The sequence below is a fragment of the Tamandua tetradactyla genome, chromosome 1 (genome assembly GCF_023851605.1).
Source record: "Tamandua tetradactyla isolate mTamTet1 chromosome 1, mTamTet1.pri, whole genome shotgun sequence".
NCBI classification, from domain to species: Eukaryota; Metazoa; Chordata; class Mammalia; order Pilosa; family Myrmecophagidae; genus Tamandua; species Tamandua tetradactyla.
The window spans coordinates 26,927,611-26,950,177 of NC_135327.1; the positions used below are offsets into that span (position 1 = coordinate 26,927,611).

At 38.9% G+C, this 22,567-nt stretch overlaps 1 protein-coding gene across 4 annotated transcripts in view; it reads right to left on the reverse strand.

Annotated features, from left to right (window-relative positions):
- VAPB (VAMP associated protein B and C) overlaps window positions 1-22,567 on the reverse strand; it is a 123,794-nt gene that overhangs the window by 22,474 nt on the left and 78,753 nt on the right. For 2 of the 4 annotated variants that reach the window (XM_077113029.1, XM_077113013.1), the window contains exon 2: window positions 14,813-14,902. In XM_077113029.1, coding sequence (XP_076969144.1) covers window positions 14,813-14,902 — 90 coding nt within the window. Of the gene's footprint in view, window positions 1-14,749; window positions 14,903-22,567 lie in introns of all 4 variants that reach the window. The other 2 variants (XM_077113020.1, XM_077113006.1) reach the window with 1 other exon arrangement.

A 22,567-nucleotide genomic window follows, 5' to 3' on the forward strand; every position in this document is an offset into this window, starting at 1 on the left:
CTTGAGTCCACCATCTTATCTTTTTTATTTGTCAGATCAATATATTCTTTTCCCTCTTTCTCTTCGTCTTCTTTAAATTACCCTTAGTGGTACTCTTTAATTCTGAGACCTCCCTCTCCTGTCTTTTTTTTTTTTTTTCAGCTGGCAGAACTCCTTTTAGTAGTTCTTGTAGGGCCTGTCTCTTGTTGACTAATTTTTTCAGGACTTGTCTGTGAAAACTTTAACCTCTCCCTTAATTTTGAAGAACAATTTGGCTGGGTACAGAATTGTTGGCTGGAAGTCTTTCTCTTTCAGGATCTTGAATGTATCATACCACTGCCTTCTCTCCTTCAGGATTAGTCTGAGTTGATTAGTCTGAACTCAGTCTTATTTGACTTCCCTTGTATGCAGTAGTCTCTTACTGCTTTCAGGATTTTCTGCTTCTCTTCAACATTTGACAAACTGATTAGTATGTGCCTTGGGGAAGACCTATTTGGATTCATTCTGTTTGGAGTTCTTTGGGCTTCACTGACTTGTCCTTTATGAGGGTTGGGAAGTTATCCCCCATTATATCCTCAACTACTCTTCCTAAAGTAGTTTTACTTCTCTCTTCTCCTTCTGGGATAACAATCATTCTTATATTTGTGCGCTTTGTTTTGTCTATCATTTCCCTGAGTTCCCATTCAATTTTTTCCATCTTTTTTGCCATTTGCTGCTTTAAGTCTTTGAAGTCAATTATCCTGTCCTCTATATCACTTATTCTTTCTTCTGTCTCTTCAAATCTGGTGTTGTGTGCCTCTAGTATGTTTTTTATTTGGTCAACACAGTGATTAATCTCTGTGATAGCTGCTATTTTTCTATTTATTCTTTCAAATTCCTCTTTATGCTCCATTACTGTGTTCTTGATCTCCTTTATGTCATTTGCTATCCTACTTACTTTATTAAGTAGAGTTGTATGAACATCTTGATTAGTTGTTCCGACGTCTGTGTCTCCTTTGTGTTTTAATTTGGTCATTAGGCAGGGCTATATCTGTCTGCATTGTGATATGCTTAGTGATCCACTATCTTCACTGCATGTAAATTTCTTGACTGATTTACTTTTTTAAATCAACCGCAGGAGTTGATTTCTTTCAATAGTCTAAGGCCTTGTGTTTGCGGGATGGTATAGCAGGGAGCAGGGCACGGGGTGGGCACTCAGTGTGGTGATGTATTTCAGGGCAGGTACAGGCACAGGTTGGGGATGTTATGCTGATGCTTGTGAATGTGGGCACCCAGTGGCCAGGGAGGATGTAGCTGTGAGGGTGCACCAGTCTGGGGATCATAACCCTGGTATGCACTGGTCAAATGCACAAGGCCATTTGTGCACATGCGTAGAGCTGTGGTAGCAGGTCAATGTTATGCCTTCGTGGATTGGGGGCAGATGTGACCCAGCTGCGCAGGTCAGCACTTTCTCAGAGCTAGGAAGTGTGGCTAAGGACTGTGCGCATGCGTGGTTCTAGGACTGCTGTAAAGTGTGGTTCCCAGAGCTGAATGACATGATTGGAGGTCCATATGCATGTGTGGGCCTGGGAGTGCCAAAAACAGATGCACAGAGCTCAGGCAGGGTAGAGTGAGGCTGTATGACACTATGGGCGGGGGGACAGGGGTAGCCTAGTTATGGAGGTTAGTGCCTGCAGCCTTTATGCTCTGGCAACAGCCTGCAGGAAACAGGGAGAGGGAGGAAGTGTTCTGAAGGGGTGCAGAAGAGGTGGGTTGGGCTGCACTTGGGGTATGGGGTGAATCATTGGCCACGGGGCTGCATTGGTGAGGGTAGAGCTTCCAAGAAACACAGCCTGGCTCACTTTCTAGTCCCAGGTTCCCGTCCGTGCACTCCCGCAGGCACCTCCGTGCCAGGCTCCAGCTTTCTATCTTTCAGTTCCTTGGCCTTTGCAAACAGGGTTTCCACATATGGTGCAGAAGGCTCTCCCAGGTCAGCCACACTCCTGAGTTGCCACCTCAGTCGCCCTCCTGTCCCTTCTCTAACTTTTCCATGGAGCAGAGCTAAGCTCAAGCTACTCTATTCAGCCATCTTCCTGGAAGTCCTCCTCTTTTTGTCCATTTCTTTTGCGCAGATTAGCTCCTGGCAGTTAAGAAAAGCTATGTCATAACACTCGTTGAATACAAGTTTAAGGAACAGATGCCTTGGAGTCTAAAGTCTAGCGATGATACATTAAAATTTCAAAATGTCCATGTATCAAGAAAAGATTACAAAACATACCAAGAAACAGGAAGTAACAGTCCAGAAAAAGGAGAAGAGTAAAGCATTAGAAAAACTACCAATGAGGAAGACCATACAGGGACATCCAGCAAAGACTTAAAAATGGTCCTAAATATGCTCAAACAGATAAAGGAAAACATGGACAAAGAACTAAAGGAAATCAGGGAAATGACTGATGAATATAAAGAGAATGTCAACAGAGAAAGGGAAATTATGAAAAGGAACCAAATAGAGCTAAAGACCACAGTAACAGAAATTGAAAATTTCCTAGAGAGGCTCAATGGTACACTGGAGGTAGCAGAAGGAAAAAAAAAATCAGTGAACTTGAAGATAAGATCATCAAAATCATTCACTGAGGAGCAGAAGGAAGAAAGAATGATAAAAAGTGAACAGAGCCTGAGGAACCTGTGGAACATCATCAAACCATATCAATATATACATTGTGGGAATCCTAGAAGGAGAAGAAAGAAAGGAGCAGAGAGAATATTTAAAGAAATAATGGCTGAACACTTCCCAAATTTAATTAAAGACATGAATACACATATCCAAGATGCTCAAAAATTTCAAACAGAATAAACCCAAATGGGCCCACACCATACCATGTTACAATCAAATTGCCAGGTGCGAAAGTTAATAGAAAATTCTGAATGCCACTAGAGAGTAGCAATGTGTCACATAAAAAAGAGCCTCAACAAAATTAGGCGCTGATTTCTTATGGGAAGCCATGGAGACAAGAAGGCAGTGTGAGGACATATTTAAAGTGTTTAAAGCAAAAAACTACTAACCAAAAGCTCTATATATGGCAAAACTGTCTTTCAAAAATACTGGAGAGATTAAGACATTTCCAGACAAACAAAAGCTGTGGGAGTTTGTCACTAGACCAGCCCTTACAGATGCTAAAGGAAGTTCTACAAGTTATAAGGAAACAATAGGCAATAGACCTAAGCAGCATAAAGAAATAAAGATCTCTGGTAAGGATAAAGGCAGGGGTAATTATAAATGTCAGTACTATTGTATTTTTGGTTTGTAACTCCACTTTTTATTTCTTACAGGATCTAAAAGACAAATGTATAAAATGAAATGAGAAATCAATGGTCTGGGATTTATAATGTATAAACATGTCATTTGTGACAAGAACTACAAATGGAGGCAGGGGAAAATGGAGGGGTATAGGAACACAGTGTGTATATACTACTGAGGTTAAGTTGGTATCAAAGCAAACAAAATTGTTGGGGGTTAGGATGTTAAATTTAAGCCTAATGGTAACCACAAAGAAAATATCAGAGATTGTGCAAACTTATAGAGACAGAAAGTAGAGTATAGGTTACCAGAGGTGGGGGACAGGGGTAATACATAATGGTATAGGATTTCTGTTTGGGGAGATGGCAAATTTTAGTAATGCAAGGTAGTGAGGGCACTGCAACATTGTGAAGGTGATTAATTCCACTGAATGCTATACTTGGGAGTGGTTGGGATTGGAAAGTTTATGCTATATTTATATTCCCATAAGAAAGAAAAAGGAAGGAAAGGAAGGGAAGGAAGGAAGGAAAAGCAACTAGAGAGACAATGAGAAAAGCTCAAAAGAACATTATTGGGACATAATAAAAAATTGGAATACAGAATGTATGCTTTGTATCAATGTCAAATTTCCTGAACTTGATAACTGCACTTAAGGTGGTTACATAAGTAAATATCCTTTGCTCATTGGAAATGTATGTGGCACTATTATATGTTCTATGTGTTCAAGGAGTATGGTATCTTCAAATTGCTCTCATATGTTCAGAAGATATGAAACAGAGAGAGAGATGGTGTGTTAATTTAAAGCTGTTATGTATCCAGAAAAGGCCATGCTCTTTTATTTCATTTCTGTGGATGGGACTTTTTGATTAGGTCATTTCAACTGAGATATGACCTGCCTCATTCAGGGTGGGTTTCTGTTTTTTTGTACGCTGTGTGGCAGAGGTCACATTTCATTTTTTTTCTATGTGAATATCCCATTATGGCAGCACCACCTATTGATTTTTTCTTTCTTTTTTTTTTTTGGAGTGCACGGGCCAGGAATCGAACCTGGGTCTCCTGCATAGCAGGTGAGAATTCTACGACTGAACTACCTGTGCACCCCTTGAGGGTGGGTCTTAATCCTTCTACTAGAGCCCTTTATTAAAACATATACAGAAGTTAAGAGGTGAAATTAAGAGAAGCTCACAGAGAAAAGCTCTGGAGAAGTTCAGAGAGGAACCACTGAAACCAGAAGCTGAAGGAGGGAGCAAAGGACCAGCAGACCCCAGTCATGTTCCTTTCCCTGTGACAGAGGTGGTCTGGATGCCAGCAGCCTGTCTTCAGAGTCCAAGTATTGTCCTGTTGATGCCTTGAGCTGGACATCTTCATGATCTAAGAACTGTAAATTATAAGTTAATAAATCCCCATTGTAAAAGTCAACCTATTTCTAGTATACTGCATGTCGGCAGCTTTAGCACACCAAGACAGATAGTAAAGGTGGCAAATGTTAAAGCTGGTGGATCTGGGTATCTGGGGAAGGGAGGTGGGGGATTGGGAGTATATTAGAGCTCTCTGTATGGGGTATGCGTTCTTTTTGCAACTGTCCTGTAAGTTTGAAAGTATTTCAAAAATAAAATTTTTTTTAAAGAACATTATTCAGAAAATGAAAAATTTGGAATATAGATTCTAAGCTCATTATCAATGTTAAATTTCTTCAACTTGATACATACACTTAAGGTGGTTACATGAGTGAACATCCTTGTTCTTAAAAACTATACATAGCAGTACTATGTGTTCAAGGAAAATGATGTATACAACCTATACTCAAGGGTTCAGAAAATGGGTTGAAAAAAGACAGGATAGATGAATGGGCAAATGGAGAGAGAGAGAGACAGATATAATGAGATGGTAAATGCAACCATGGTAAAACTGGTGGATCTGGGTATCTTGGTTACCAGAGGGTGGGGACGGCTATGTTCTGGAGGGTTGTATTATTTTAATAAATGTGTTGTTAAGTTTGAAAGTATTACAAAATTAAAAGTTTTCTTTTTTTTTAAAAAAAAGGAAAGGGATTTAATACAATCTAAGCTTTAAATTTACAGTATGTGTAGGAGTTAGATTCAGGTGTCAACTTGGCCAGATGAAGGTGCCTAGCTCTATTGCTGTGGGCATGAGCCAATGGCATGTGAACCTCATCTGTTGCTGATTACATCTGCAGTTGGCTAGGAGGCATGCCTGCTGCAATGAATGATGTTTGATTTAATTAGCTGAAAGCTTAATTGAGAGAGCTCAGTGTAGCACAGCCCAAGCAGCTCAGCATACCTCATCTCAGCACTCACAGCTCAGCCCACGCCTTTAGAGATGAAGAAAGGAATCACCATGGGGAAACTTGTTAGAACCCAGAGGCCTGGAGAGAAGGCCAGCAGAGATCACCCTGTGCCTTCCCACGTAAGAAAGAACTGAGGTTGAAAGTTAGCTGCCTTTTCTCTGAAGAACTATACTTAACTAAATAAATCCCCTTTTATTGAAAGCCAGTCCATCTCTGGTGTGTTGCATTATGGTAGCTAGCAAACCAGAACAGTATGCCTTCATGTCTTACGGGAGCCAGAAGTACACACAAGTTCAACACATGGACAGTTCCTGCACCTCTCTAATCAAACGACCTGGGCAGCTACTTACTTTGCCTCTGCAGAAGGGCACTGTCTAAGATCCACTACCACACTCGGACCTTAGAGATGTCATCAGAACAACTCCAGGCCCAGAGCATCCTGTTTGAAATAATGTCACAGTGTTGAGCTGAAGAACCATGAGAAGGTATGGCTTAAAATTAATAGATTAGGGGAGAAACACACAACTCTTCAAGGCATTCTGGTTAATCAGGAATGCAAGTACACAAGGACCCTAAAGGAGAACTGGAGACAGCTGGGGCCAAAGATCAAATGTCCCTTCTGCAAAAGCAAGACTAATGAAAATATAAGTACAATGTTCTGGGTACCAGTCAGGTTGCCACTTTGAAAATCTTAAAATGTAAATGAAATCATGGCTTGCTTGACCTTTCAGGAAGCTCAGGGTGTAAGATAGGAGCTCAGCCCCTCACCCCCTGCCACAACTGTCACACCACCTTAAGCAGTAAGTAGAAAAGAAGGTGTTGGCCATCCACCACTTATTCTTTCCTTTTGGGTTCCCAAATCAGGTAGCAAGAGTGAGGACATCAAATTGCCACCCAGCCTTTGTGCAACTTTATAAACTCTCAGCTTACCTGAACCTACTTAACACAACCCCTATCTCACATGAAAAAGTCTGTGTTTCTCAGCTACTATCATCTTCTCATGTCAAATTCAATTTGCTATACCTATTAGCTATAACTTTATGAGAACATGACAGAATAAATGTTGTTAATCGTTTGTTCTTTCAGCTCCATACATGCAAACTGTGACAGAAATTATGTACTTTTTTCCATGACAGGCTATAAAAGAGCTTCCCATTAACTTAATTTATTTCACTTGAATACCAGAGACACTGATGATAAAACCCTCTTAAATGAACCATCTATCCTACTTTTAAAAATGTATCTGCTGATACTACAATAAAAAAGAAGCCTGTTTCCAGGAGATGGTTTGGAGACAGGTCACTGCTTGCTAATGTTAACACTTTGTGATATGATGTCTGGTGGAGTGCAGATTGCAAAAGTGGGACCCTGTTAAGAAAGGGGCTTCATGGTTATAAAATACTGGATCGATATGACCAGCCTTTCTTCAGAAAGAGAAGAAATGCAGAATATATGCTACTTAAAACACACATGATACACCTTGGAGAAATGATTTATTAAATGCAGCATAAAAGCTTCTTCTGAGAAACCAAGTAAGTCACAGATCATTTTCATCTACATCATAATGGTAACATATCAAGTGGATAAGAGTCTAACAAGCACCACAACACACACTTTATTATTATTACTATTTATCTCAGAAATATTACCATCAACATGTCTCTCTCATTTCATATCGCGACAATGTGGGCCCAGGCCATCAGGATTTCTTCCAACAAGGAAACTGCCCTACTTCCTCCCAGTCTCCCTCCCATCCAAATCACCTCGCATAACCCCGAAAACCCTCACAAATTTAATCTCCTCCTAATATCCCATCACTATATTTTTCTTTTGATCAAAAACCTCCTATAAAAATTTCCCAAGTAAAATCATTTCCTAGTACTCGCCAAACAACTGGCCTCCCTTCTGCACACTGCACCCACCACACATCAAGTCCCCCCACATCCTCATACTCACAGGTGTTCTCTTATCATTGCCAAAGTCTTCTTTTATTATTTTTTTGCATGTGCAGGCACCGAGACTTGAACCTGGGTCTCTGGCATGACAGGTGAGAATTCTGCCACTGAGCCACTGCTGCCCATGCCAGAGTCTTCTTTTAATATGCCTGCCCTACCTGGCATATCCCTTTTGATTACCCTCCTCCATCTTGATCTACCACAGATTAATGACTGGGATAATGAGTAGTGGTTCTCAAACTTCAGTCTCAGTCAGAATCACCTGTGGGCAAGTTAAACTGATTGCTGGGCTCCACCCCCAGGTGATGTTGCTGCTCCTGGTCTGGGGACCATACCTGGAGAACTAGAGCTATAACACATTTTCTATTGGAACACTATTTTACACCCCAATTCTCACTCTACTGGTACACTAAGACTCCTAAATTCCTTGCTCACTACTCTTTCTACAGTTTTGTATTTTCTCCTCAATGAGACTAGGATCAGGGCATAATGTCTTGATAACATCATATTCTGGGTACTAATTTGCATTTTTAAATTTGTTGAGGAGTTCTTCTTCCCTTACAAGATTCAAAGCACTCTGGAATCATGCTCCTCTATAAATTCCCTTGGGCAATCCAAAGAGGGGCAAGATCTTCCCTTAGCCCTGAAAGAGGTGGTTTCTGTTCTGTCCTACCTCCCTAGCACCTACAAATGGCTGATGACAGTAATTTACAAACTTTTCATCACCATAGTCTCCACTCACTATTCTTCTCTTTCCTTTCATACACCCTTTACAGCAAAAGATGGTTCTCTACCAAACTGTATTTACAGTGTAATAATTAACTCATTTCCTCCACTTTTTAAAAATTAATCAAAGACATACATAAATGCCAACTAGAGCTCCTGATAAGCTTAAGATATCCAGTGCTATCAAGATGAGGTGATATAATTCTAGCCTAAAGCAAGAAGCTTGGCATTTTAGTTAGATCAGGTACCTTTATCACCCTTATCATGAGTACATTTATTATCTCCCTAAAGGGTTCTCAAAATGTTGAAAACATTACTACTTTCCTGGACCTCTACCTATTCAGGGACCCATGGCTGGAACTGAGCCTAACAGGTAAATAATTAGTTTTATCTATTTATAAATAAGTTAACACTGAATTGTCTTTTTATCTGCTATAGGCTTTTCCAGTTCAGTATAGTCCATCTTAGATAATCACCTGAGGTCTGATAAACATATTTGTGCAGACACTAGTGCCAGTGTGCTGACTGTGAGCATCTCCTTTCTCCAGTGTCACTGGGAAGATGAGGTATGTTACATAGAGCCACAGGCCAAATAAGGCTCACTCACTCTTTTTCATAAATACCATTTTTAATATAAATCTTCTCAAAAACTGTAACACACTTTCTTGTTTCCTATAACACTTGTTAATGGAATATAATAGAATGTTTTCTGATTACTTGTGTTGTGATTATGAAAACTACTATACAGTCTTTCATAAGATTCATAAGTCATGTCTCTTGGGACTAATCAACTAAAATATTGAGATCAGTGTGCCCTGAGGCTTAATTCCAGATCCTTACTATTAATTCTAAACTCTCTTGCATGCCTGCTTTCTCTGGTGGTCCTCTACAGTCCTTCACTGGCACACCTGTGCTTCCAATGGGACCCTTTCCCCTTTATTCTAGTCTGTTATGGGCTGAAAACCAGAATAGTCAGTGCCACGCTAACAGTGCATCTGAAATAAGAGTAAATAGGGCAGGAGTCAAACCTAGGGAGCCCTCATAAACTAACTGCAGAAATATGTAAGGAACTACAATGAATGAAGAGAACATCAATTTAGGCTGCTCTAAAATTTTGCTTCATTTCTGCTCCTCAGTAATGTTCAACAGAGTTGTAATAAGCTTCAGGTAAGTGAGGTGTACTAAATGTATTTGATAAGTCCTCTTGATCATATGTGAAAAGGCAGAGAATAAATAAATTCCATCATATTCTTAAAAAGTGAGAGAGAGGATTTTTCTTCTGAAGAAATCTAAATAATACAATATGCTTTTAAAAACATCTTAAAAAGCACAATTAAGCTGAATTTTTATTGGTAACATTCATTTTTTTAAAAAAAGCAGAATCTCATCTGGTGAAAATTACTAAAGACATCTTTTAAGCATGAATATGAGTTGTTGTTATCTGAGAGTAACAAACCTGGTTCATGAAAATCACTTTATAAAAAAGCTTCACTTATCAGAGACTTCCAAAGCAAGCTATTAAACAAAGACTGCAGCTTGTAAAGAAGCCTAGACTCCTCAAGTTTAGCTTCCACAATCAGCACCTGAGATATAAACGAACGCGTGATTTATCTGTAAAGGCTCTGTGCACTTACACCCTGGAGCTGATTACATAAAAGCTGCTGCCCAAGTTTGGCTGGTTCAGAGTGAACCAAACAGCTAGATTAAACTGAGTCAGCAGAATCTTAAAAGGATTAATTATCAATTGCAATACTATTCAATTACATTAATTGACCTATGTTTCCATCCAAGAAGAGTTGCTGATATTCACTCTTTCTCCTCAGGATTTTATTGGAAGAACTTGATGCTTTTAAATGTGATTGAAGTAAGTGCTGAAAAGGACTGTCAGGAATGAATACTCCTCCTTAATTCTTTGAATTTTAATTTAAATTACAGATTCAAACACTAGGAGATTTGTGTGTTTGTTCTTAGTCCATTTCCAATTCCTGGAGTACACTTAGTAACGTGTGCCTGTACCTAAACAGTGGTGTCTTTAATGACTCTTTCCAAGGCACCTCCACCCTTAACACACATGCATATATTTTGCATTTCTAATTTGCTTGGTACACAGGCAACCAAGGTACATAATTGAACTGTAAATGGAAGTGTGCTTGCTACTTTAGTGAAATAAGAATTCAGTGAAGGTTATGAAAATATTAAACTTTTTAGTATTTGTGATGGGCCCATAATTTTACCACTTCACCTGCCGTATCTACTGACACACGTAGTTTGGAATATTAATGGAAAGCTCCCTCATTATTAAGCCGTAGCATTAAACAAACAAAAAACCAATCTACAACCATTAATAGCTTATCCCAAAAACGTTTTCAGAAATTATCTATCATAAAATATTTTTTTCCATCATACTGTTCAGAAAATAGATTTTTGTAAAGCTAGAACAAATGGGGCAACCCCCCCCCCATTGCTTCAAACAATTCATTAATTCAAAAAGTTCTGCTTTCTTTGCACTTAAAAAATCTCAGGGGGGGTGGGCCGCGGTGGCTCAGCGGGCAAGAGTGCTTGCCTGCCATGCCGGAGGACCCCGGTTCGATTCCCGGCCCCAGCCCATGTAAAAAAAACAAACAAACAAACAAAATATAATAAAATAAGAAAATGTTTAAAGATGTTTCCCTTTCTTCCTTCCTTCCATCCTTCCTTCCTTCTCTGTCTTTCTTTCTTTAAAAAAAAAAAAAAAAAAAAAAAAAAAATCTCAGGGGAAAAAATCTAATCTTCTCTTCTCTAATCTTCAGGTAAACTTGTATGCCTATTTTGCTGAGATCCAGATTTGAATAATTCAAAATCATCTCTAGAAGATTGTTTGTATCAGGGATCAAGGGGTCCAAAGCACGGCATTCTGGGCCAATTAATGCAAACAGCAAGTGCCTTGCACCCTCTCACCTACTGTGTTGCCTCACCCAGTGGACACATATTCCAGAAGGAGCTACTTTAAGAATGAGATGAGATGAATACTTATCTAAAGAACAAGGGAACGGATTCAAATCATAGTCCCAAAGGACCAGATTCCAAAGCACCCCTTCAGGGAAGACCACACATTTTAACCTGCTGATGAAAAAAGTTTAGGTAATACCTATAGTTAAACCATTACTTTACCAACTAAGTTTATAAAAGGAGGATTCTTTTCTAAAAACCCCACTAAGTGATTTGCCATCTTCTGAAGAAAATAACATGATAGGTCAGAATCCAGAGTTTTGAAGTATAATGTAAGGTCCCTTGAATTTTAGGTTAATCTGAAAGCTGAGAAGACTTTCAAACAAGCCATGTCTGAAAGATGTCTAATAGCTAGAAAATCAGACTCCCCAGATTACTACTCCCTGATCTGTGTGCGTTTAAAACCTCAGTCCCTCTGGCCAGCTCTCCAGGTAGATGTGAATATCAACACCATCTCTGTTTTAAAGGGGTGATTTATCAACTTTCCTAAGAGCTAGCACATCCCAAGGGTTTTCAGAAATGGGAGAGAGAAAATGCACTAGTCATATCTTTCCAGATATGCTGGGTATGACATTCTGGGTGGTAGGCAGGGCAATGTCAATAATATTTTACTTGAAGTGATGGTCACCTTTTTATAGATAATATGTGACAACTTACTAGAGGTTTTCACTGTGAAGTAAGTGCATACTCAGAAAATCTGGGAGACAGAAATATGTAGACATGAGTTTCTTCTTAAACTTAGAAAAGGCCCATAAATCAATAACATGGATAGAATTTATTTCTGAAAAGGTAATTCGAGTATTATATAATACACCTTCAACAAAAACTAGCTTGTTTTTATCAAAGCTAGTGGAAAAATAATGTAATCCCACACCTGTACATGCCTTCCATTTACAAAGCATATTGTTACTACTCTGTGAGGTAGATTATTATTCTCCCATTTTACAAATAGGAGAACTACAACCTAAAGAGGTTAATGTATTTGCCAAAGATGAGCCAACTGATTAAATAGCAAAGGTGGCTTCCTGCTCAGGTATCTTGACCCCAAATCTTTGAGTGGGTCAGAACAAGCTTGGCCATGTGTGAACCTGTGGTGAAGGGAAAGCCAGCCTTTAGATAATCTGCTCTGTCTGCTGGTATCCTCTTTCCCCTTGGGATATTCCCTTGCCCATCATGTAGCTGCTTTTTAAGAGGACCTCTGGAAAAAGGAAGGGCTTTTTATTCCAAGGTATGAATGTCTAATAAATCATGCAGTGGTTCTTCCAGAACGTGAAACTGCAGCATACGGGAGGCAGTCTCCTTTACTTACTTCCTTGTGAGGTATCTTAAGGATGCAATGGCATCTGGCCTCTCCCAGTTTCCCCTGGAGCCCTGAGATCAATGTGAACCAAGTAAAAACAATGGAGCTCTTTCTCAAGGGCAAACATAATCTTTCCTCATCTAGGAGGAAGGCCTGCATATGCACAGACATCTTATTAATCAACTGCCTTTTCCTCCAAATACATTACATTTTGAGAGACAGTACGTTATGTTTTATATTCATTTGTAAGTGGGGCCATCCTCTAACAGCTGAGGCTGTTTGGAATCATAAAAAGAACCATTGGGTCAGGAGCCAAGATTCATGTGACCCTGAGCAGACCATGCCCATACTCTGTACCTTAGCTTTCCTCTGGAAAAGGAAGGCAACCACCACAAAACTTGGTTTTCTTTAAGAAATAATCAAATCTGAACAAATGCCCAGGGTTAGCTACTCCTCTTTTTTTTGGCTCTGGGAATCGAACCTGGGTCTCTGGCACAGCAGGGAAGAATTCTGCCACTGGGCCATTGGTGTACCACCCACTACTACCTTCTTTTAAAACTCCCTACAATGAGGGAAGGAACAATTCTTTATGAAAGACACACATACACATGCAAATATATTTATTTCTAATACTGTAAAATGTATCTGTACTGTTCAACTACTTACCGAGATGCTTTTCTCCCCCAGAAAAGCATGCTGTTTCCCCCCATATTTACTATGAGAAAAATTACGAATTTTCATCTACTGACAACCTTGTTCAAATTTGATATGGGCAAGGCAATGTCCAAATAAGAAGTGGACAAAAGGGGTAACGGAATAAAAGATTTTAGTTACCTTTGATTTAAATGGAAAAACAAACCATGTGTATCCAGGGAATACAGAAATACCAACATCCTGAGTCTCTTCTTTTCTCCAAGAGTGTGGGCTTCAAAGCTAGAGAGAATTAACCACATCTAGACTGTCACTTGCTAGCTTTATGACCATCTGACCATCGGTCTCCTCCTTAGTAAATGATCTGACCACTGGTCTCCTCCTTAGTAAATGAGGGTAACAATGCATCCTTGCAGGACAGATAGGAGAAATCACATGAGGTGATTTATGTGTAGTGCCCAGCACACGGAAGACCTTCAATAAATGTTTTCTCTCACTGTCCTGACTTCACCTGCATAATAATCTGACTCAAGAGTCCAGATCAGGTCTTGTAGCCTCAGAGAGAAGAGCACAGGGCTGACGTGGCACACCAGGAGTGAGAACAAGGGATGGAGGGAATAAGAGTTTGCAGAAATTGTTGGATAATGAAACACCTTCTCTTTTTTCCAAAGAGGTGAATCATTTTCTTTTAGGTGTCAAATGAATAGCCAAGTATATCACAATCAAAATCTATCATGGAAAAAGCCAGATAGGCACTCATTCCAAACGAATAGCAGCTTCTAATGATGCAGAAGCCTCTGTGACATAGAATAACCTGATATTTAAAGGATAAATACATACTCCCCCATAGCTCCTTCAGAAATATAAAAGGCATACTTGGCTCTAGAAGTTCTAATGAGCTAAAAGTTTATTCCAATTCTAAATACATTTCAACTCCAACCCATCACTTACATTTTTAATCCAATTCTCAATTTGGACACTTTACCAGCATCTTTTCAAAAGTTAGACTTTGGAAAATATATGTACTCTCAGACAGAAATGGGGAAAAACCTATCAGACATGCACAAAACTCATACCCTTGAAAATACTCCCATTTCCTCAGCCCTCATCTCCCTTAGCTTTTCACAATCAGTAAAGTGCAGTTACCAGTCATTGGAAATGGCATGAGCTTAATGTCAGAAATCATTTAGCTTAAATAAGAAAATAACTCCATTTAGCATTCTCCCACAAAGTAAAATTAAGTTTGTTTAGCCCTTTTTTTTATTTATTGCCAAAGGGCAGATTTAATTTCAAGGAAGTGAAAACCCAAACTCATTCTGAAGTATTACCATTTGAATTTTGCTCTAACTATTGAGGCGCAAAGGCTATAAGCATTAAACTAAAGAGGCATTAATTATGGGGAAAGAAAGGTAAGTGGAACCCATTAAATTTTTTAATCCAGGGGTAGGCTGAAGGGTAGATGGAAATCCCGGGGGGGAGTAGGTCTACCATCTTATTTTGCTACACTGCAAATACAACTTTTAACAAAATCCCCCATTTCTAGGGCCTCCAATTTCAGGACTTACCAGACACATTAATCGATGCCCCTGCATCGATGATCCCACTGTTGGGCCTCACACAGTACCTACGTGGTGCTGTAGTCTTCACTTTAAAACACACATTTCGGTCTGTTGGGTTGCCAAGCTTTAAGTTGGTGGTGACAACATCAGTGAAGGGACCTGTGGAATGAGACAGAAACTGATTGGGGATCCTGTGAGGAAAGTTTAGAAGATCAACTAATTTATGGTAAGGAGTTGGGAGGGATATGGAATGCAGTTAAGGGAAAATTCAAGATCCAAAATTATCTCAGAAATGTGTCAAGGAATTGGAGAGAAGAACTATTGGGTGAATCTTATAGCAGCAACAACTAATAGCTACCTGTTCGCACCAGGCCACTAGACACCTAATAAGCATTCTAACACACAGTATCTCATTGAAATCTCATCACTTCACAGACGTGAAAACCAGACACTTGAGGAAGACAAGTTACTTCTCCAAGATTTCACTGTTAGTCAGTGGTAATTAGGATTTGACCCAGGGCTGCATTCAGCTGAATCCAATTCTTAATCTATGCTAAATATTGATTTCTACAATAACAAAATTGTAGAAGAATACCAACAGGATTCAAAAAGATAATCAAGTACAGATGTAAAGAAAGACTTCGGGGTTGAATTGTCTATAAGCACAGATACCCCTAACAATGTAGTCTTGCTGCCAAAAAAGTTAATAAATACCATCTCAGGCTATAGCAAGAAATTCAGATTCTGTTAAGCAGCCCAATCTGAAACATCACATTCTCTTTTAACCCAGGCCACTTGAAAGATCAAAACAAAGCTCAGTGCCCTTAAGGGTACTTATTATTATTATTAATTTCATTTCCTACTTTATTGGTCTTTTTAATTTACGTTTCTCAAAACAAACCAAACAATAAAAGATGCACAAAGGAAAAGTTAATAATCTTTTCCTTGTTTCCTGAGGTATCTAATATTAACAATTTGGGAGCTTCTTTCCACATCATCTAAACAACAATATACACATATATGAGAAGAGAAGGACAATTTACAAATCTGGGATCATACTATTAATATTAATCTGAAACTTGCTTTCTTAAACTTCCCAATATATCATGAATGCCTGACCTCTCTGGGTTTAGTAAAGAGTCAGGTGAGAGGAAGGTGGGAGGAGTTGGCTATAAGAGTTCTTAGGTCCTTTTCAATTCCTTTTCAAATTTATATTTTTTCAACATGTAAATCAGTGATATCTTTGCATTTGCTCTGGGTAAGCTCTTCACTCCAGGCTCTACATTTATAAGGAAAAAGGAGATGAAGGTAGGAGATGGGTGTTCTCTTGTGCTGTTCACAAGTAAGAAACACATAACCATTGGGTCTAAGAGGATCCAACAAAGACACTCAAATCTGTGCTTTGAAAATTTTTCAGTGAAAGTCTAAACTCCTGAGGACAGGATTACACCTTCTCCATTTCTGCATGCCCAGCACTGTGCCCAGTATCTAGTAAAGGCCTCAAATCTATACATCCACCAGAAAGAAACTACTTTGTGGATTATCTCTAGCAAAATTAAAATCCCAGGCTGGTTTCTCCTCTAGAGGTGCTCAGAGTATGAAAAATCAATTTGATATGGGCTTAACGTAAATATAAAGAAATCAATAATGGTGAAAAAGAAGAAAGGAAAACAGACTCAATTATGAAATCAAATAAATTATGGATTGTTTTGAAGATGTGAATTTGTTCCAATGTGACTGACATGCCTGTTAAGGAGACAATCTGAGAATAAATACATTTTACATTTGCCTTGCACCCAGCTGAACCTAGCCTCATAGAAATACACAATATGCACAAAAGCACACCTCAAACACCGACCAGCGACCACAGTTCACAGCATGTGTTATGAGTCACATGTATCCATATCTGCTGTTAACAACTTTTAGCCTCATTTCAGATAGTCTTTTCTTTTACCATTTCACCAAGGACAACCCTTCTAATTCCTACTTCCACAAGCAAACCTCAGGTCTCTTCCAAGGTAAAGTGCTATGTTTATTGTATTTATGTATTTTTTAACCATTTAATGTGTAAAATTCGTCTACTGTTTTTATTAGGTTCTTATTTTTTTACTTTTTAAATTGTGAAATATAACATATATACAAAAAAGAATATATTTCCAAGTACATTTTAACAAGTAGTTATAGTATAGATCTTAAAGTTTGGTACAGGTTACAGGTCCATGATTTTTCACTTTTTATCTTCTACCTGCTTCAAGACATTGGAGACCAAAAGAAATATCAATACAGAGTTTCCTATTTTTGTATCACTGTTTTTTAGTATTGCACCCTTAACACCATTTTCCACATCAGTTCTCTGGTATACTGTGCAATTCTGCATAGTGTGGTAAGTTTTAAGGTACATGTTGCAGAGCATAACTGAGTGTACTACTGGATCATCTGTTGTTTGGGGGTTACTTATACTAAAAGGCCATTCTCATTACGTGGACAAATAACACCTTCAAGAACAAAATATCTAAAGAAATAAGCCTTGCCTTTGGTTCTCTTAGAGTTAGGCTGGAAGCCACAGGAGGGAGACATTATGAAGGTTCATAGATGTAGCTATAGCCAGATGAAAGGAAAGGTGGTATCTTTGACATTGCATCTCACCTAGTGCCTCTATCACAAACAACCCTCCCTCTACACTCTAAGACATCACCTTATTGAAAACTAAAAGCTGTAGTGCTTCATGGCCCAAGAGGATTTTCAGCCACAGTGAGGGTCAGCCAACTACTGATGAAGCTCCATCCTTGTATCATGTTCTTAGCACCAAGGGAGAAATAGGACACTTGGTGCTGAAAGCAGTGTTTGGAGGATTACAGCAGCTCTCTGTAACTCTACCCTTTTCCACTCTTCCCAACACATGCAGTTTGACTTATAATAAAGATAGTTTAACCTCCCAGTAAGTCTCTCCGCTTGTTCAGGGCAGGGATCACTTCAGCAACGGTAAAAGAAAAATGATAGCTAAACACTGCTCTGATTTTCTGGGTCAAAGAAAGCCATGAACATGCAGACATGTACAACTGGCACAGAAACTCCAGAGGCACAAACAAATCACCAAGAACCTACTTTCCCAGGCTCCCACTTGCAACTCTGACCCAAACAAGATGGCAGAGACAGAAGTTTCAGAAAGCAGTCAAAGGTTTGCAGTAGCAGGGAGAGCACCAAATCAAGAAAGAGACTACTCAAATTGCTAAAAGAAATCACAGAAGACGTAAATAAATGGAAGAGCATACCATGTTCATGGATTGGAAGACTAAATATGTTAAGATGTCAATTCTACCAATTTGATTTATAGATCCAATGCAATACGGATTAAAATCCCCAAAACTTACTCTGCAAAAACAAAAACACCAATAACCAAATCTATTTGGAAGGGCAGGGTGCCCCAAATAGCTAAAAATATCTTGAGAAACAAAAATGAATTGGGAAGTCTCCCACTACCTGACTATCAAGCATATTGCAAACCTACAGCAATCAAAACAGCATGTTACCAGCATAAAGACAGATGTACTGACCAATGGAATCAAATAGAGTGTTCACATACAGACTCTCTCATGGATGGACAATTGATCTTTTTGATAAGACAGTCAAGCCAACTCACCTGGGACAGAGCAGCCTCTTCAATGAATGGTGCGTGGAGAACTAGATATCTATATGCAAAACAATGAAAGAGGATCCATATCTCACATCTAATATAACAATTAACTCAAAATGGATTAAAGACTTAAATATTAGAGTTAAGACCATGGATCTTTTAGAAGAAAATGTAGGAAAATATAAAACTTGTCATAGGAGGTAGTTTCCTAGATCTTATACCCAAAGCATGAGCACTGAAAAAAGAAATAGAAAAAAGGGAACTCCTCAAAATTAAACATTTTTGTGTATCAAAGAACTTTGTCAAGAAAGTAAAAAGGCAACCTATGAAATGGGAGATAGTATTTGGAAACCACATATCAGATAAGCGTTTAATATCCAGAATATATAAAGAGATTCTTCAACTCAACAACAAAAGAGACAACTCAATTAAAAAATGGGCAAAAGACATACACAAACACTTCACAGAAGAGGAAATACAAATGGCTAAAAGGCACATGAAAAGATACTCAACTTCACTGGCTATTAGGGAAATGTAAATCAAAATCACAGTAAGATATCATCTCACACTCACTAGAATGGCCATTATAAAAAAAACAAACAGAAAACGACAAGCGCTGGAGAGGATGTGGAGAAAGAGGCACACTTATACACTGTTGGTGGTAATATAAAATGGTTCAACTGCTGTGGAAGGCAGTTTGGTGGTTCTTCAGGGAACTAAGTATAGAATTGCCATATGATCCAGCAATCCCATTGCTAGGTTTCTGTTCAGAGGACATGAGGGCAAGGACACAAATGGACATTGCTATACCAATATTTATAGCAGCATTATTTACAACTGCCAAGAGATGGAAATAGCCCAAATGTTCATCAATGGATGAGTGCTAAACAATCTGTGAGATATATATATATATATACACACACACACATACATACAATGACATCTTATGGAGCTGTAAGACAAAATAAAGTCATGAAGAATGCAACAATGTGGATAAACCTTGAGGAGATTATGTTGAGTGAAATTAGCCAGAAACAAAAGGACAAATACTGTATGGTCTCACTGATATGCACTAACATGAATGAGTGAATTTGGAGAATTTAATTTAAGAACATAGGTTATCAGGAGGTAGAAACAGGGTACAGACTGGGTGATTGGTGCTGAATGAATACAGATTGTACAACAGGACTGAATGTAAAAATTCAGAAATACAGAGCAACAATACCTGATTGCAGCACAATAATATAAGTAAACTGAATGAAGCTGAATGTGAGTATGATAGAGGGAGAAGGGCTGGGGGCACATACGAAACCAGAAGGAAAGATAGAGGATAAAGACTGAGATGTATAACTTAGAAATGCTAGAACGTACAATGATGTACAAATTAAAATTTGTTTTAAATGTACAAATTAAAAAACATTTCTGAAGGCAGGCAATGGTGGCACGTGGCAGAGTTCTCCCCTGCCATGCCAGAGACCTGGGTTCGATTCCTGGTGCCTACCCAAGCAAAAAAAAAAATCTTCTACCTGAGGAAGAACAAAAGAATGTCAGTACTGTAGGGTGTTGAAAAGAGTTGATGTATGGGAAAAAGTACAATCAATGTAAGCTAGGGTCTATAGTCAACAGTAACACTGCAATATGCTTCCACTGCATGTAACAAAGTTATTATGCCAAAACTAAATGTTGACAGGCGAGGGATTGGGAAAGGGGTAGGGATTCTTTGTGGAAGAAAAGGAAGTATCTCCAAATAGACAATGGTGGTAAAGGAATGTCTGTCTATACACTTAGGCTAGATTGTATGATGTGTGAATAAAATTATTTTAAAATGAACAGAGGGCAGGCCATGGTGGCTCAGCAGGCAGAGTTCTCACCTGCCATGGCAGAGACCCGGGTTCGTTTTCTGGTGTCTGCCTATGAATAAAAAAAAAAGAATGAATAGAGATGAGGTGCAAGGGTAGTTTAGTGGTAGAATTCTCACCTGCCATTCGGGAGATCCAGGTTCGATTCCTGGCCCATGCAGTTCCCAAACAAAGAAACCAAAAAACAAACAAACAAAAAATTCAACAAATGGTGCCACAATCACAGGATACTCACATGGAAAAACAATGAAATGTGACCCTGCCATACAACATACCAAAAAAAAAAAAACAAAAAAAGAACAGAGAGAAACAAGGGCTAGAGAAAATGTAGAGAAAGAGATCTATCTATTCACTGTTGATAGAGAAATGAGAGGTGCACCGTCTTGGAGGGCAGTGTGGTGGTTTCACAGGAGGCTAGGGGTGGGCTTGCCATATGACCGTGAAACCCCACTGCACAATACATACCTGAAAGAATTGAGTGTGGGAACATGAATGGACATTTGCACACCGGTGTTTCTGGCAGCAGTGTTTGTGATCCACAATAAATGGAGGTGGCCTAAAGGTACAACAACTGAGGAATGGAAGGGGGAACAATGGTGTAAACACACAATGGACTACTGAGCAGCCCCCAGAGGAATGAAGTTGTGAGACCTGCAACTAGATGAATGAACCTTAAAAGCTATATGGTGAATGAAATGTCAGGAACAAAAAGACAAAATATTACATGCCTTAATCAAAATGACTAACTACAATATAAAAATTCAGTGAACTAAAGTCAAGAACATTGGTTATCAGGGTGGGGCTTATCGTAAAGGGTCCTAGACTGTAAGCTCCTATAGCAGTCGCATATATTCAGGAGGTATAACTGTTAATTGTAAATTCTGAGTTACTGAGTTGTTTATATATAACATGGTCTTTCCCAGAAACTTCAGGTATTTATGTGACACCGAGACTCAGAGTTAGAGCTCTGAAACTATGAAAGTCAGTAGTACCCCATACAGGAATTGTTGAAAAAGTGACCAGATAGTGAGTAGAGATAGGAATGAAGCTGATCTGGATAGGACTAAGATATATCAGAAGACTGGGTAAAGGATGATATCCATATTTTAAAACTTCTTCTATGTGAGGTTAAAAGGAGAAATGTTTATTTGATACAAAATTTATAATTTGGTAGTGCATTTCCTAATTTAATTTGTATGGTTAGTTCAGTTGCACACCATAAGTACATGGAATCTTGAATAGGGCATGAGAATTTGTTGGTTTGTCCAGGTTAGTGTCATGCTCCGATAAATCCCAGAGTGATTTGGACAGTGAATAAAGAAGTATTCGCAAAGTTCCCTTGGGGGAATGGGGAGAAAGGGGGTAATAATCAACTTTCCCATTGGGGAGAGTAACCCTTAGGTACATAATGGGAGTAAGTACATCTGGACCAATATGTCTGCTAGTGGCCTGAGGGACTCTCTGCCCCAGAATTGCTATACATGTAGAAAGAAGGTAGCATAGGGAGCTCTCCTACAGAACACTGTGAGGAGCAGTCAAGTTTTGCTGCCTATAGAACATACCTTTGCAGTGCTTGGGGCTGTAGGAAAGAGGAGACATTCATATTCCTGTAAAAGAGAGAATTCCCAGGGCCAAATACCTATGTCTGAGACAAGTCATATGCAAAAAGGACTGAAGAGGCCCCTAAATTTTGGCCTGGAGCTATTCTCTAAACTCATTGTAAGATAAATTCTGAAGGACAGCACTTGCACAAGTCAGTCTGCAAAGATGGGAAAGGTGTTTTCTTTTTGTCCATTTCTTTTGGGCAGTCAAGAAAAGCTATGTCATTACACTAGATGGATACAAGTTTAAGAAACAGACACCTTGGAGTCTAAATTCAAGGGATAATAATATCAAAATATCAAAATGTCCAGGTATCAACAAAAGATTACAAGACATACAAAGAAACATGAAGCAATAGTCCAGATAAGGGAGAAGAGTAAAGCATTAGAAAAACTATCAATGAGGAAGACCAGACAGGGACATCTAAACAATGACTTAAAAATGGTTCTAAATATGCTCAAACAGATAAAGGAAAACATGGACGAAGAACTAAAGGAAATCAGGAAAATGACATTAATACCAAGAGAATATCAATAGAAAGATGGAAATTATGAAAAGGAACCAAACAGAGTTAAAGACCACAGTAACAGAAATTGAAAATTACCTAGAGAGGCTCAACAGTACACTAGAGGTAGCAGAAGGGGGGAAAAATCACTGAACTTGAAGATCAGGTCACTGAAATCATCCACTGAGGAACAGAAGGAAGAAAGAATGAAGAAAAGTGAACAG